The following is an 18,101-nucleotide window of genomic DNA, read 5'->3' on the forward strand; positions in this document are numbered from 1 at the left end:
CCCTGTTAGGATGTGTGCATGAGCAGACCATGCAGTGTATTGGTGCTTTGTCTAATGTTAGACAGAGCCTTATCTCTAATGCTGTCCTTTAGGCTATGGCCTAATTTGGATGGATGAAGCTTGAGAATGTTATATTATGGAAGAGTGTACCCTGTGATGGCATGAAATCCTTTCTGGGATTGATATCTTGAACCATGATGCTTCTGGCACACACTCCCATTTACTAGAAAAGATGGTAAATTGGGTGGTTTTCCTATTGTTTATGAACTGAAATATATTCAACATTCTCTGAAGTAGTTTCTTTATATACAATGCTTTCATTTCTTTTTGCAAGACTATGCTGGATTTTTTTTTTCAAAACGAATAAATATTTGGAATCTAGTTCTTAATAACCTCTGTATGCTGTAAGTGTAGTACAGCTGCAGCACCTACTGGAGAAGGATTTAACTGCAAATAAGGGGTCACTTTATAACTCGATACGTATGGTACGTTGTCACACTGTCAAAGTGGAGCTGAATTGGCTGATGGGATTTCTGATCAACAGCTCAAGGTAATTAGGGAAATTAAACTATTACAGTAAGTAGATATAGTGAATAAAACAGTCACTCATTTTATTCAGTGTGTTAATGTTCATTAAAGATCCAGTAAAGTGTAACCTGCCTAGATTGTTCTCAATAAACTCTAGTCCTTCTTCATCCATCCATCCATCATCCAACCCGCTATATCCTATCTACAGGGTCATAGGGGTCTGCTGGAGCCAATCCCACCCAACACAGGGTGCAAGGCAGGAAACAAACCCCAGGCAGGTCGCCAGCCCACCGCAGGTCCTTCTTCATCTTACAATAAATTTGTAAATTTAGTAGCAAATCATTGATTGCAAAAACTTAGACCAGAAACACAGTCACTCTAGTCTTAAAGCAACTTACACAATAAATCAAGTGGCCTATAGTGTACCTCACATTTATCTTTTCAATTTTCTTGCTTCATCTTGCCCTTGTCTTAACGCTCTGTCCTATTGACTTTACTGTCTGAATCAAAAGTTATTGTACTTTACTTACAGTATAACAAATATACTGTATACATTTCTTACTTTCAATGAACCGTTTTGCAAAATACTTTGCAAGTTGCAGTTTTCTAAATAAAACATATTAACAGATTGCTAAGTTGTCTGTTTCTAATGTTAACAGTCATCAATATGAAATAAAGAAGGGTAGATTGTTGATTTGGTGATTTAGAGTAATACGTGGGAAAAGAAATTCATTAATCTGACAGTCCAAAAATGTCTCCTTTACCATTTAAGTACATTTTGTGCAGCTTACAAAAAATATATCAGTAAAGGAAATGGCTTACTTGGATTGGTACATCTTTTCTTTTTACTCATTCCATCATCTGTCCAGCTAGCTGCCCTCTACATTGGAAAATGTTGCCCACCGATGCCCTCACCCAATTCTGTGTAAGTTAAGTGATGCACTTGTTGTTCTCTGAGTTTTTCCCTCAGGCATCTCTCAAGCTGAGCATAGCAATACTTGTGTTCTCCTTCTTCTCTGGTTTCAACAAGACTACAAATCATAAGAATTTCTAGGGTATAATAACACAGGTTTTGGAAGGCTGTAACTTTTCCTACATTTTCTGACTAGCTTATCTAGAATGTCTGAATTCATTGTGGCAGCATGGGGTAAAATGAAAAAAATTGTGGGCAAAACATCATTGAATTTTCATTCTCACTCAAACACATCTACCACCACACAGATGGGCTATTTATCGATGTTTGTGAAACTGTGAGTGGTGATTTGACACTTACACAAAATAGGTTAAATACTTGTCAACAAGAATAGGTGCTGTTATAGTGTCAAAAAATTACATCAAGGAGGCTAAAGTATCAAAGTAACAGGCAACGCAACAAATCATTTGGTACCCTTGATCTTCAAATACAAGTACTGTACCAGACCCTCACTACTTACCGACTTCCCAGTACTGTGCCCACACATTTGTCTAATGTTCTGTTTTTTTTAAGTAGCCTCCCTTTCATCCATTACTCTTCTAAGTCCAAGCTCCCAGAAGGTATATCTAGAAGGAGCTTTTAAGTGCCAGGTCATACATAACCGCTTTCAACGTCATGATTACCTTCTGGGACTGGCTTTGTACCCAGCACTTTTCACAGCGGTCCTGCAGTTCTGTATTCTAAGTCTCATTTAAATAGGGCCAGAAAACCCCCAGCTAGTTTGTCCTCCCCTACATCTAGCATTGTCCTATCCTGTAAAGTGAGCCTTTACTGCCAGTATTTCTGGACCCACCTATCTCCCCTATTCAAGCTGCTATTTCATAGCTCCAGAAATCTTGGCTAAATTATCATTAAAATTACTGTGCTTCCCGTGTTTGCATGGCTTTTCTCTAGACACTCAGATTTCATCTTACATTCCAATGACATGAGTGTCTGTTAATTGGATTCCAAGTTGGTCCTGAATAAATGGGCACGACTCTACATGAAAGACTGGCATTTCAACTTATTACCATGTATACATAGTACAATAAGGTTCTTACTTGCATGTCTTGTATAAACTGTCAGGATCACATTTATAATTTTTCATTTTTGTTTTACTGCTTTTTTTTTACTGTTATGGTGACATCACCTTTGGAACCTTTGTGTAAGATTACTTTTTCTTGGGCACTACCCTTATCTATTTTTGCTTTTATAGCCTCCACTCTAGTGTTTTCAATTAATCCTTCTGGTCATTATGGTGCAATATGTTTGCTCAGAACTTGATGAATGTGTCATTTGACTTGTAATATCCATCCATTATCCAACCCACTATATCCTAACTACAGGGTCACGGGAGTCTGCTGGAGCCAATCCCAGCCAGCACAGGGCGCAAGGCAATAAAACAAACCCCGGGCAGGGACTTGTAACATCATGATGTTAAATAAGAAGACTGTACAGCTAAGTAGTGTTCTCTCCTTTTTCTTTTGGCTGCTCCCATTAGGGGTTGCCACAGCAGATCATCTTTTTCCATATTTTTTCTTCATAAGGGCTTCTGGTTTAGATAATGGTCTCCTTGAGTGATTATGATTTAGTGAACGCTTAATCCTCCATCAACAATTACTGACTGTTTGTTGTAATGACTTAGATAATGTCTGACTGTCTTAGTGAATAACTCTAAATCATTTCTTCCAATCAATTACAACAGTATAATATCAACAGCATACAATAAATGCAACACCACACACTAAATACAACATCAGATAATAAATAAAAACTCATATACATGACTTACTGATGGTACAAAACTATCCTGGAGTCTAGTGACAAGAACACTAACTAATGGTCCAGCACTGCTTGCTGACTCCTAGGCATGAGTAAGGTAAATGTGCAGAATGGATGAGATGTTTAATAATTCTTTTTTACTTCGTGAGGCAATGTGTAATGCACTCTGCATGTTCCAAACTGAAAGAGATTGTTTGCCAAATTTTGAGCAGATTTGACAACCCTCTGTAGTACTTTGCTGAATTGAGTAGGAGCCCTACCAGGATGTTATGCAGTTAGTAATATTGTAGAGTGGATTTAACATGATGAGTGAACAGAGGGATCATTAACGTGCTCACATGGTGTATTTAAAATATGGTTTGCAAATAAGAAAACTCTAAATTTATTTGAATGCTACTGAGTTGACATAATGAAGTTACATTCTGAAACATACTGTACTTCTACTACGTTGTAGTCTGCTAGTGGCGCATTCTTGAAGCACATGTTCAAGGAGGCAGTAGAAAAAGACATATGTACAGTTGTACAGAATATCAAGTGTATATTGTCTTTCATAGATGTGTACACCAAGTTTTCAAATTTAGCACAATATGGTGAAAATTTTTTTTTCATCAAAGATTTATGATGCTCCTTAAAAATGTAACAAAATACAAAATGTCCTAGTCAAAGTGAGTAAACAGTTTTGCTTTATTTATTTATTGTTTGTTAGGTTTAATAAAAGATATTAAACATGGGGTTCGGGCAGAATTTCTACGGAAAACATTGGGATATACAATTGTGGCCAAAAGTTTTGGGAATGACATAAGTATTGGTTTTCACAAAGTTTGCTCCTTCAGTGTTTTTGTCAGATGTTTCTATGGTATGCTGAAGCATAATTACAAACATTTCATAAGTGTGAAACACTTTTAATAACAACTGCATTAAGTTTATGCAAAGAGTCAATATTTGCAGTGTTGGCCCTTCATTTTCAAAACATCTGCAATTCACCCTGGCATGCTGTCAATTGACTTCTGAGCCCAATCCTGACTGATGGCAGCCCATTCTTGCATAATAAATGCTTGCAGTTTGTCACAATTTGTGGGTTTTTGTTTGTCCACCCGCCTCTTTAAGATTGACCACAAGTTCTCTATGGGGTTAAGGTTTGGGGAGTTTACTGGCCATGGACCCAACATTTCGATGTTTTGTTCCCCAACCCACTTAGTTATCACTTTTGCCTTATGACACAGTGCTCCATCATGCTGGATAAGGGAATGTTCATCACCAAACTGTTCTTGGATGGTTGGGAGAAGTTGCTCTCAGAGGATGTTTTGGTATCATTCTCTATTCATGGCTTAGGATCGGGGCACCACCAGTGTAGAGCTTGCTCAGGAATGGCAGCAGGAGGTGTGAGTGCATCTGCATGCACAGTGTGGTGAAGACTTTTGGAGGATGGCCTGGTGTCTAGAAGGGCAACAAAGAAGCTACTTCTCTCCAAGAAAAACATCAGGGACAGACTGATATTCTGCAAAAGGTACAGGGATTGGACTGCTGAGGAATGGGGTAAAGTCATTTTCTCTAATGAATCCCCTTTCCAATTGTTTGGGGGATCCAGAAAAAAGATTGTCTAGAGAAGAAAAGGTGAGTGCTACCATTAGTCCGGTGTCTTGCCAACAGTAAAGCTTCCTGAGAACATTCATGTGTGGGGTTGCTTCCCAGCCAAGGGAGTGGGTTCACTCACAATTTTGCCTAAGAACATAGCCATGAATAAAAAATAGTACCAAATTATCCTCCGAGAGCAACTTCTCACTACCATCCAAGAACAGTTTGGTGATGAACAATGCCTTTTCCAGCAAGAGCACCGTGCCATAAGGCAAAAGTGAAAACTAAGTGGCTTGGGGAACAAAATCAAAATTTTTGGTCCATGGGCAGGAAACTCCCCAGACCTTAATCCCATTGAGAAGTTGTGGTCAATCCTCAAGAGGCAGGCGGACAAACAAAAACCCATAAATTCTGAAAAATGGCAAGCATTGAATATGCAAGAATGGGCTGCCATCAGTCAGGATTTGGCCCAGAAGTTGACTGACAGCATGTCAAGGCGAATTGAAAAAGATGTCTTGAAAAAGAAGCTCCAACACTGCAAATATTGACTCTTTGCATAATACTACTGTAATTGTCAATAAAAGCCTCTGAAACTTATGAAATGCTTGTAATTTTACTTCAGTATACCACAAAAACATCTGACAAAAAGATTTAAAACCACTGAAACAGCAAACTTTGTGAAAACAAATACTTGTGTCATTCTCAAAATTTTTGGCCACGACTACTGTATAATGCAAGAAAGTTTGTCTGGATTAGCCGATTTTAAAATGGGCTCCATCGGGGATCACTATTGGGTTCCTGACAGGTTTAAACAGATTTCTAGCTCTCTCTATTCAAAGCAATTTTTATAATGCCTTACCCTTAGAATATATTTTCCATTTTGAAATTAATTATTTTTTGGCTATAATATGAAAACACTAATACTTTTATGTTGATGCATGCATATTCTCTTTACTAAATTAGTTTTTTTTAATCAGTTGCTTTAAACTATGAAAGAAAAATGATCTTAATACCAGATAATATTAATAAAACATCTTAAAGGCCAGTGCCACATTGCTAATTAGGCAGAATTCATAGTCATCATTAACTGTTTTGCACATTTAGTGTTGAGGTTCCAGGAGAAGTGCTCTTTAACTCCGAAGAGTCTTCTGTGCACATTACAGGTGCAAATTACACAATTATAAAGATAATTATATTAAAATCCATGTCCCTTTAGCTTTAGTATGAAAGCAAGAATGAAACATCTGACCCAACCATCCTTTCTCTAGTCTGAATAGGGATCTTATCTATACTAATAAAAGGCAAAGCCCTCACTGACTGACTGACTAACTGACTGATTGACTGACTTACTGACTGACTCACTGACTGACTCATCACTAATTTTCCAACTTCCCGTGTAGGTGGAAGGCTGAAATTTGGCAGCCTTCCTTACAGCTTACTTACAAAAGTTAGGCAGGTTTAATTTCGAAATTCTACGCGCAATGGTCATAACTAGAACCTACTTTCGTCCATATGTACGGCCATAGACTGCAGCTCGGTCACCGTGTGAGGCGGAGTTGCGTCCCGCATCATCAAGCCTCCCACTTAATTGAGTGCCTGCCCATATAAGGTAAATATTCGCGGGTGAAGGACTGTGCATATTCATAAGTGCAGCTACTGCGGAAACCCTCTGACGCTGAACAAGCCTTTGTACACATATCAATAGGAACACAAGGTGTAAAGCTTAAGTTTAAATTACGTTCATAGACACGCTGCCGCTAAATATTCGCAGGCAAATCCACAACTTAATACCAGGAATGCCTATTAAACATCTTAGATTCACGAGTACCGATTTGGATAGTGATCACTTTGATGAATGAAACCTGTTCAAAAAAAGCATTACACAATTGAGAAGGCAGCAAAAGAATATGAAGCGAGTGACGCATACAAGCATATTCATAAGTGCAGCTACTGCGGAAACAAAGCATGGTGTAAACCTTAAGTTTAAATTAATTTCATAGACATGCTGCCGCTGGCGTTTGTCATGCCTAAGACGAATACGATATTCACGAGATACAAGTTTACTGAGAGGACGCAGGATATAAACGAGACTTTTGATCAGTTTCTAACAGAGTTAAAATTACTGGTGAAGGGCTGTGCTTATGCAAACGAAGATGAGATGGCCAGGGATAGAATAGTGTTTGACACAAACTCAGCGAAAGTGCGAGAGAAACTTTTAAGTGAGCTAATATTAAATAAAGCCGTGGACATCGCAAGATCGCATGAGATATTTGCGAGATACAAGTTTAATGAGAAGACGCAGGGTATAAAGCCTCGATGCTAAAGACCTGGCTAAGTCATGGAGAACATGGAAGGATGAGTTCAGATTATACACATAACTTGCAATGCCGGAGGCAGAGGAAAACACTAAGGTCACATTATTCCATTATCTTATTTGAGAGAGCGGCAAAGAATTGTGTCAGGCGCTGACCAGTGATGTAGGACCTGATGAGTTAACCATGAGCTTGATGATATGTAAATTTGATGAACATTACAACCCGAAAATAAACGAAACTGTACAGAGGTTCAGATTTTTTTCAAGAAATTGGGCAAGGGGATAAAATATAGACAACTACGTCACAGATCTGAGAGTGTTAGCAGGCACATGCAATTTCGGGGAGATTAAAAGTTCCCTTATATGTGACCGAAATGTGTGCGGAACCAGTGATGCAAGTTTGCAACAAAGATTACTGAGAGAAGACAAACTGACTTTAGAGAGGTGCATACAAATATGCAGAGCCACAGAACTGTCGAAGGAGAACAGCAGAACACTCACATGGGCTTCCCCATTCTATACTTCTCCCAGTGCATCTCTCTAAACCCTCTGTGCGGGAACATAATCATAAAGTTTAACAATCTTATTGTTACGCCTTCTACGTGCACCCATCCTTATTACGGAGTCTTCCTTGCTTTACCGCTGGCTGCTTCTTTCCATTCACTTTCCAAGCTCTTTATTTAAATAGTTTTCCTTCTCACTTTTCCGCTCCTTCGCTGTCTTATCCCTTTTCGCTCAAAATAAGCGCCTCCTTGCCTTTTTACAGTCAGTTCATCTTACGTCACACCATGGTACGTTTAGCACAAGTTAACCAGAAATGCCTGTTAAACATCTTACATTCACAAGTTGCGATTTGGGTAGTGAACACTTTGATGAATTAAACCTGTTATCTTTACAACGGCTGACAAACACGGAATATAACTACAAAACAACACGTCCTCCAAATGCGAACCTGATTGAAAGAAATAATGATAATCAAATCCTTGATGACAGCAACACTCGTAACAGTGACAAAACAATTACATTGACAATCATGTTACGTTATTTTTAAAATGTTTCCTTTTCTTTTTCATAACTTCTTTAACACACTACTTCTCCGCTGTGAAGTGCGGGTATTTTGCTATTTTGTTATTAGATATATTTTGTGTAAGTAAGCAATAGTAGTTTTCATAGAAATGATTTCCTTTTTAATTTAGGCTAAAGATGTTCATGGGCTGTGCTTTATTATTTGATCTTTTATTTCCATGTTTTCTAATGGCATGTAGATGGTTTGAGTGGTCCAGTTATATACAGTAAGTAACACATCTTTATTCATCTGTTACCAGAAACAAATGTAAAGTTAGCATATAATTAATGAATGAAGGTAAAGAACCCTGTCTACTCTAGTCCTGACTCTCATCTTTATGCCACAAAACTGTCCATTAAGGGGTGAAGACTCAGTGCAGCAGAGTCTTGGGACTCAAATATGCCTTACAAAGAGTAGATTGCAAGAAGCAAAGTAAAACCTCATCACTGATAATCAAGTAATATTCCCTTAGGAATTTTTATAATTTGCAATTATCACTCCAGTCTCAGTCTCCATATTCATACTATATAGGGTGGTCCAGATCTAATTATGCAGGTCCAGATCATCTGGATGACTTTGATTTATGCGGAGACAATTCCAGTTCGGCACGAAGACGATTCTTCATGTCATCAGTTTGCGCACTTCTCAATTGTCCGGGATTTTTCAGGTGATTTTTAGATGTAATAAACTTAATAAGTTATAATGTAATGAAAATTGCATGATTAGATCTGGACCTCCCTATACTATCAAACCTACAAGGGTTCAGACCGAATAGAAAGATTGCTGTCTGTTAATTGTGTGACTCTGATAATTCAATAAAGGATTAAAGACACTGAAAAAAGCATTGGGAAAAAATGGAAATTACTTTTTTTAATTAATTTTTTGCACTTTTTTAAAATGTAAAGCACATATTGTAAAATATTTTTTTTTATTAAATTAATACTATAAACCAGGCTGGTCCCAATGTTTCAGGTTCTTATTTAGACGTATTTAAACAAAAAAAAAAATTAAAACATGGAATTTACCTTCTCATCTGCATCCAATACAGACAAAAATAAAACACAAAGAGACAATAGGTTAAATGTTACACAAAAATTACGATATTTTAATATAATTTGAGACAGTCCTTCTCAACAAAAACTGTTTATTTTTACGTTAATTATGTACTTCACTAAATACAATTAGGATGCTGTATAATTATAGCAGCAAGAACAAAATATCCAGGTAGTCAGCAGCATAAAATTAAAGAGTGGCTTACATCTTATCTACAACTAAAACAAAGAATCTTGTGTAATATAAATGGACCAATCCTTCAGTGGCATTTAGTCATCAAGGAGAGGCAAAGGATATGAATACCAAAAGAGACAAATGGAAATTGAGAGCAAAAACCAAACAACAGGAAAATCATAGTTAAGAATTGCAGTTATGAATCTGTGTTTAGAATAAATCCAATACAGAGATAAAATCTGTGTTTTGTAGCCATCTGAAATAGGCAATTCACATTGATAAAATATGTCGCAATGACATCCAATCATGTGACTAGCAATGGATGTTGTTGGCATTAACAGGTAAAATAAGCAGAAGATGGTAGCAACCATAACAACCAGAAACAGCAAGAAGTGACGTCACAATAACAGTCCATTAAACCCAGAGAAAGTTACAAAATTGACATAAAAATATCAAAAATTAGATTATAGTGAAACAACCTAACAGTTAATTTGCCTCTCATATTAAAGAAACAACATTACTAACAAGTAATGTGTTGAGATGACCAGCAGCGTGTTGCATTTGTTTCATGGTGTTATTCTTGGTTTTGTTTGCTGGTTTATATGAAATGCTCATATAATGGACTGCCACTTGTCTGGCTATATCACAATTCTGGTGTTCACTGACTTTGATCCATTTTTCGTTGAGCACAGCAGGAGTCCCCCCAACCTGCGTCATTTGTAAAATTCCAGGGGGATACATGCAATGGAAACCACACGCTAAAGTTAGATTTTTTTTTCCTAACAGTGAAAAACACAGGGGTTTAGATAAAGCTGACTTCCAACGTCAACACAAAAACAATTATATTTATGCTTGCATTATTTTCACCTTTTGTTTGCTTTGTCCCTTCGCTCAGCATTAATACTTACTAGTTCTAACACAAATATCTGTTTGTTTTTAAGAAATGCATATTTCAAATAACTGTAGATTTTATATTCCATCACCATTCAGTTCACCTTGAAAGTCTCCAAAGTATGCATTAATATTATCACCTTAGTTATGTAAAAATAAAAATCTCATCAATTAGTCATTGAGTTAAATGTTCACTGTCATTAAAGATAATTACAGGAGGAATAATGGAATTGATGGGTGGCATGGTGGCACAGTGATAATGCTGCTGCCTCGCAGTTAGGAGACCTGGGTTTGCTTCCCAGATCCTCCCTGCGTGGAATTTGCATGTTCTCCCCGTGTCTGCGTGGGTTTCCTCCATGTGCTCCGGTTTCCTCCCACAGCCGAAAGACATGCAGTTTAGGTGCATTGGTGATTCTAAATTGTCCCTAGTGTGTGTGTGTGCCCTGCAGTGGGCTGGCACCCTGCCCAGGGTTTGTTTCCTGCCTTGCGCCCTGTGTTGGCTTGGATTGGCTCCAGCAGACCCCCGTGACCCTGTAGTTAGGATATAGTGGGTTGGATAATGGATGGATGGACGGCATCCATTGTTGATGAACAGCATAGATGATAGCATTAAAGTGAAAAGTGAGGCCTAGCCATCCATAGATACGTAAATAGAATGAATTAGAAAATACAAAGAGCATTACATGCACATACGCGTACTTTTGATACTGTATTGTGCAAACTAATGCAGTAGTGCAAGACTCAGAGCTGAATACATAATATTCCTGGTGTATATATGTATAATGTATACTAGCTATTGTGTCTAGTATAACAACCATGGTAAAGATGGTCATGATGGAAGGGACTGTTAAACAGTGTAATGCCTGTGGGTCACAGTATTACCTCTTAAAATAGACAGTTGTCTTTTTTTGGTCTACTAGTGAATCACATTACACAAATTGCATATATCCCATGGTTAGCAATTATTTTCATTCTTCTGATTTTTTTATTTTTCATTTTCCAAGTTTGAATATCTACAAAATAAAAATTAGTGAAGGAAAATCCTGGATACAAAAACACTGACAAACTAACATATTCTTAAATTACATTTTCTGAAAGACCTGAGCTCTGAGAATTTTGCGACGGACTCAGCTCTGTCAGTGGGATGGCATAGCAGTCTGTGTGATGCTTGTGCTGATCGACACGTTTGCAAAACAAAAGATGCTGATGGAGAGGTGCCAAGGAATTTAAGGTGGACCGGGATTACAAGTTTTTTTTGTAGGCTTTAGGGATTCTATTGTTAAAACACATAAAGAACAAGGTAGAAACTGTTAAACATAAATCAAAACCATGATCATCTGCACATTAACTAACTGATGAACTACAGACTGTTGACAATTGTGAAGATTAAAATTGTCAAAGAGAAAGTCAAAAATAAAGTCATAGTTCTAATGACCAGGGCCTACCCGCTTCTGCCATTTCTATTGTGGAGTCTGTGCTGGCCATCCAATCTAATGAGGGAATCTTTTCATTTAACGATTCCAACGCTCCTTTACCAGAGTTGACTTTTGCCATACAATTCTAAACTTCAAAAGTAACATTTTGTTGTTTTCACTGTTGATTTACTTGGCCTTTTAAAGGTTAAGTTTCAAAATATAATTGTAATTTTGAATTTAAATAAAAAATTACAGAAACAAATGTATTTCTACACCTAACACTACTTGAAATTTTAAAGTACTGTACTGCAAGCTGCATTAAGATATCACCATCTAGTAAACTATTTTGCTGCTGCTGCTGCAGTATTTATGCTTAAGCATATTAAATATAGTATAGTCAGTGTTATAATATACTTAACTCATATGTCACACAATGTAATCAGGTTTAACATGAACATTTTGAAGAATCTGATCTTTGTGTAACTGATTTTTTGTTTTCTTGTTTTAGTTGCAAATGAAACTGGAGAAACCAATTCTAGGCCTCTTGCAAGATTTGCCCGTAAGTATGAAGTTTATAATTTAAACCCACTATAATGGCTTCCACAAAATTATTTATTTTGTACACCTTAGTATTTTTGAAAGGTGTTGCAGGAGTATGGGTTCTATGGCTTCTGCTGCTGCAAGCCATTTGGTCCCAGTATTCACAGAGTGAGATTTATATTTGAACTTCATATTACTGTAAGTTCAGATGGGTCATAATGGAAATTACACTCTGTCAAGGGTATATCTTGGCTCCTGTGATTCTTATGGTCTAAAAGGACATGTTATCAAGGCACAAACCAAGGTTTGCAGGGTAACTAGTTTAGGAACCAGAGGACTGCATTTGCTGTTTACAGATGATGTTGTCATTTTGGCATGTGAGTGTGTGATTTGTAGTGTGCTCATAAAGGGTTTTCTGTGGTACAGTTGGAAATGAGAATTAGTACCTTCAAATCTGATGGCATATTCTCTTCAAGAAAAGACTGGCACAATTCCTTCCTGTAAAGGGTGAACAGCTATCCCAAGGGGATGAATTATGGTATTTCAGGATTTTGCTCGCAAGTGAGAGTAGATCATAATTTTGAAAAATGAATTGGTGAACACGAAGCTATTTTAGTTACTCTGTGATAATGAAGTGAGAGCTAAGTTTGTACCCCAGGATTCTTATTTATCTGTTTGTGTGCTTCCCCATATTCACCTTTGGTCATGAAGAATATGAGTACCCAAAATGTGGTTCCTGGACAGGGTTGTTGGGCTTATTCACTATGACAGGTTGAGGTGTTTGGGAATATGGGACAGAACTAATGCTTGTCACGAACCAGGTTGATTAGGTTTTGTGAAGTAGTTAGGATAACTCTGTGTGCCTCCTGATTAGGGGAAGAGTGATATACAGACTCTGTACACACAGGAGGGATTGGATCTTTGCATTGTCCTGGCCTGGGAGTGCTTAGGTATTTCACCAGGAAGAAAATTGCTCTGAATAGGGAGGACTGGTAAGCCCAGTTTAACATGTTTCTATCGCTGAGATGAATCTGGGTTTTTGGTAATCTGTTTTTCAATATGTTCACATCTCAACTGTATTATATTCATTTTGAATGGTTTATGATACAGTAACTGCTTCACATTCATGAATGTTAGGGGCAGAAGACCCCCGCAAATGTGAGACTTAGTAAATAATTAGGTATGTGGATCTGTGTTAAATAAGTCAAGATTAAACACTGCTTTGATTTATAGTACTGGAAATAACATTCACAATTCTTAATATTGTGAAGGTGCTGACAGAGAGCATCAGCCTGGGATGAGTCATCCATTGTTTCTGCTGGTATTCCATCAGCAGCAGCAAGGGAGCCTATAAAAGTGGCAAGCCTGCAATATATACTGGCCCTTTAAAGGAAAGTGAGCCACCTAAAGGAGTCATGTAAAGGGCAATAGAATCCATTCTGACACTTGGCACAGGCGCTACATTGGTATCAGGAGCGGGACGTAAAGAAGATCCACCATCTGACTTAGCCAAAGGCCGCATAACCTTATAATATACTTTTTTGGATCTTCAAAAGAATTGCTGGAAAGTGGGATATTTAGCACCATTTGTAGCACTATTAGATAGATAGATAGATAGATAGATAGATAGATAGATAGATAGATAGATAGATAGATAGATAGATAGATAGATAGATAGATAGATACTTTATTAATCTCACAGGGAAATTCACATAATCCAGCAGCAGTATACTGATACAAAATAATTAAATTAAAGAGCAGTAAAAATGCATTTAAAAACAGACAATAACTTTGAATAATGTTAGCATTTACTCCCCCAGGTGGAACTGAAGAGTCGCATAGTTTGGGGATGGAACGATCTCCTTAGTCTGTCAGTGGAGCAAGACAGTGACAAAAGTCTGTCACTGAAGCTACTCCTCTGCCTGGAGATGACACTGTTAAGTGGATGCTGTGGATTCTTCATGATTGACAGGAGTTTGCTTAATGCCCGTCGCTTTGCTACAGATGTTAAACTGTCCAGCTTTATTCCTAAAATAGAGCCTGCCTTCTTAACAAGTTTGTCCAGGTGTGAGGCGTCCTTCATCTTATGCTGCCTCCCCAGCACACCACCGCGTAGAAGAGGGCACTCGCCACAACCGTCTGGTAGAACATCTGCAGCATCTTATTGCAGATGTTGAAGGACGCCAACCTTCTAAGGAAGTATAGTCGGCTCTATCCTCTCTTACACAGGGCATCGGTATTGGCAGACCAGTTCAATTTATTATCCAGCTGCACTCCCAGGTATATATAGGTCTGTACCCTCTGCACACAGTCTCCTCTGATGATCACAGGGTCCATGAGGGGCCTGGGCTTCCTAAAATCCACCACCAGTTCCTTGGTCTTGCTGGTGTTCAGGTGTAAGTGGTTTGAGTCACACCATTTAACAAAGTCTTTGATTAGCTTCCTGTACTACTCCTCCTGCCCACTCCTGATGCAGCCCATAATAGCAGTGTCATCAGCGAACTTTTGCACGTGGCAGGACTCCGAGTTGTATTGGAAGTCTGATGTATATAGGCTGAACAGGACCGGAGAACGTACAGTCCCCTGCGGCGCTCCTGTGTTGCTGACCACAATGTCAGACCTGCAGTTCCCAAAACTCACATACTGAAGTCTGTCTGTAAGATAGTCCATGATCCATGCCACCAGGTATGAGTCTACTACCATCTCTGTCAGCTTGTTCCTAAGGAGCAGAGGTTGGATGGTGTTGAAGGCACTAGAGAAGTCCAAAAACATAATTCTTACAGCACCACTGCCTCTGTCCAGGTGGGAGAGGAATCGGTGTAGCATATAGATGATGGCATCCTCCACTCCCACCTTTTCCTGGTATGCGAACTACAGATGGTCGAAGGCATGGCAGACCTGTGGCCTCAGGTGGTGAAGCAGCAGCCGCTCCATGGTCTTCATCACATGTGGCGTCAGAGCAACAGGCTGGAAGTCATTCAGCTCACTAGGACATGATGCCTTTGGGACTGGGGTGATACAAGATGTTTTCGAAAGCCTTGGGACTCTCCCCTGTTCCCTGTTCCAGGCTCAGTTATTATGGTGGGTGGGGCAGGTGGTGTGGGGGTGGGAGACAACCATTGGAGCTTCGGGCTCATGAAACTGGGAATAGTGTGGTAGATTGAGATGCCACCGACCCCAGGTGAGCCGTATGAAGCAGGACTAGAGGTAAAAATGCCCAGGTAAAGGACAAGGCAGATCACAGGGGTCTAATGGGGCAGCTATGGAGGAAGAGTCTCAAAACTGACTTCTGCTCCTGGAACAGTGTGTGGAGCATCAGTTTAGTGAAGGAAAAGAGGCAAGAGACTGGTACATCTGCAGCTCCAGACAAGGTTTGCCTTCTCACTTACAATCGACAGATCACCGAACAGAAGCTGTACTGCGTTAGTTTTTTTTAAACAAACAAAAAAAAAAAGATGTAATATGCATTTACACTACAAAATATAAAAAAAACTGTATATTGTATGATTTTATGCAGTACAAATCAGTTTCAGTATTGTATATGTATTTTTGGCTTGTATTGGTAAAAGTTTCTGTGATATTTCAGCAAACTTCAAAAATATTCCCACTTAATTGTTCATAGTCAACTCACAAATAACAGAAGCTGCAACTGTCAAGTTCACAAATGTGTAGGGGATACTGAATTTTCATTGCTACTCTGGTTATGCCATTTTGTGTTTTATTTTTGGATGCTCACTGCTATTTTGTGATAGTCTCTGCATAGCCACAGTCATATTGCTTACTGTTGTCATTCCCATCGCTAGTCATGTGACTGGTATATTTTATCATCAGGACCTGACTGTATAGGATAGTGGCACACAGCTTTTGGCATCCATGTGTTGGATTAATTTTACAAGCAATGTCTCTGTCAAAACCAGTTAGGGGAAATTAAAAAAAATATATTTTGGTATGGCTTTCTGGGAACATTATTTGACTCACAAATTCTACTTTACATCTCTGGTTTTGCTAATTTAGTTCTTATTTTTTTCACTTGGTATGTGACCCGTCGTTGGTAACAGACGTGTGTTTTCCCCCCTTGCTCTCCATACTAAATTTCCATATTGCAGTCTTCCGTTTGCTTCTGTTCGATTCTGTTGAACTTCTGTAGATCACAACAGTAACCCTTTCTAAGAAAATTGGGAAGAAAGTGATAATGATGGTGATAATGATGAAGTTTTCTCAAGTTAATTTTCCTGCCCTGAACCAGCATTATACCATACACTACTGATGCTCGGAGTGGCAGTAAATGGAAAAAAATAAATACAATGATCAGAGACACAAGTGACCAACACTACGTCTCTACTAGGTACAGTTACAAACATAGAACATACCAACAGAAGTAAATGAAAAGGAGTGTATTGTCAAAAACAGAAAAAAATATAGTACAATATTCCAATTATCAACAGCAGGGATTTGAACATTAAACATTAAATTTGCTGGTTTAATCCACATCCCTGGCTCACTTTGTGACTCTGAAGACTAGAATACTTAACTTACCTGTACTCCAGGTGTTAAACAATTTGCATGTAAACAGTTGTGTCATTTCCTAAACTTCTAGGTCTCTTTTACAAACAGTTTCAGCCAACTCTATTAAAGTACTTTTTTATACAATACAATACAATACAATTTATTTTTGTATAGCCCAACACCACACAAGAAGTGCCACAATGGGCTTTAACAAGCCTTGCTTTTTGACAGCCCCCCAGTCTTGACTCTCTAAGAAGACAAGGAAAAACCCCTAAAAATACCCTAGTATGGAAAAAAATGGAAGAAACCTTGGGAAAGGCAGTTCAAAGAGAGACCCCTTTTCAGGTAGATTGGGCATGCAGTGGGTGTCAAAATAAGGGGTAAATACAATACAATTTAATATATTATAATAATAATATATATTATTAATAATAATAATATATTATATTATTTAATATCTTTTATATTTGTCCCAAGGTGGAAACTTGTCAATAATAACTAAAATGAAGACAATAATAATAATAACCACCACTAAGGTCTGTCACATTGTCTTAGCATGCTCTTATAACCCTTAGAGTGATACCAGCAGGACCTTTGGTGGGGCGACCCTTGCTGATAAGGTCGAGAGGAAGGGGCTAGAGTAAAGGTAAACTACCCGCTCCAAGAGATGTTGAGTATTAAATGAAAAATGGTTATAAAAATATTTAAAACTCATACTGGCTTGGTTGTCACCCAGGATAGAAAGGAACAAATCCATGAGTTACGTGGAGGCCCACATTCAAAAGGTGAGCTACAGTCTACCTTGGTTGCTGGTGGCAAAAACAGCACCAGCCCATGTGTGGGTACTGCAATGCCCACTCCACACGGTGGTGGGCCAGACCACCAGACGAAAACTGCTATGACTGTTTGAGAACCCCCAAGCTCCTGACCATCAAAGCAGGCAAGATCTGCCAGTGCATGAAGTGAAAAAAAAATTTTAATAAGTTTCCCACGTACATATTATACAATTACAGAATTTGTAACAGACACAACATATTTTTGAAATAAATTACACATAGCCTTTACACAGAAATACCCAAACATACAAATTGCAGAACAAAGAATTTCATATCAATGATGAACTATCCTCACACACATTCTCATCCCACAAACAAGACTCAAATGGATAAGAAGAAGTTGCCGCTAACTTACATAAAAAAACAGGAAATTCCAATCAATCAATCAATCAACATTTATTTATATAGCACATACTCATACAAAAAATGTAGCTCAAAGTGCTTTACAAAATGAATAGAAAAATAGAAG

The 18,101-nt window shown here is 38.2% G+C and overlaps 1 protein-coding gene across 2 annotated transcripts in view; it reads left to right on the forward strand.

Annotated features, from left to right (window-relative positions):
• LOC120529404 (calcium/calmodulin-dependent 3',5'-cyclic nucleotide phosphodiesterase 1C-like) overlaps positions 1-18,101 on the forward strand; it is a 697,603-nt gene that overhangs the window by 32,459 nt on the left and 647,043 nt on the right. For both annotated transcript variants that reach the window (XM_039753171.1, XM_039753172.1), the window contains exon 2: positions 12,259-12,309. In XM_039753171.1, the coding sequence (XP_039609105.1) occupies positions 12,259-12,309 (51 nt within the window). The remainder of the gene's footprint in view (positions 1-12,258; positions 12,310-18,101) is intronic.

The sequence above is a fragment of the Polypterus senegalus genome, chromosome 5, assembly GCF_016835505.1.
Source record: "Polypterus senegalus isolate Bchr_013 chromosome 5, ASM1683550v1, whole genome shotgun sequence".
Classification (NCBI taxonomy): domain Eukaryota; kingdom Metazoa; phylum Chordata; class Cladistia; order Polypteriformes; family Polypteridae; genus Polypterus; species Polypterus senegalus.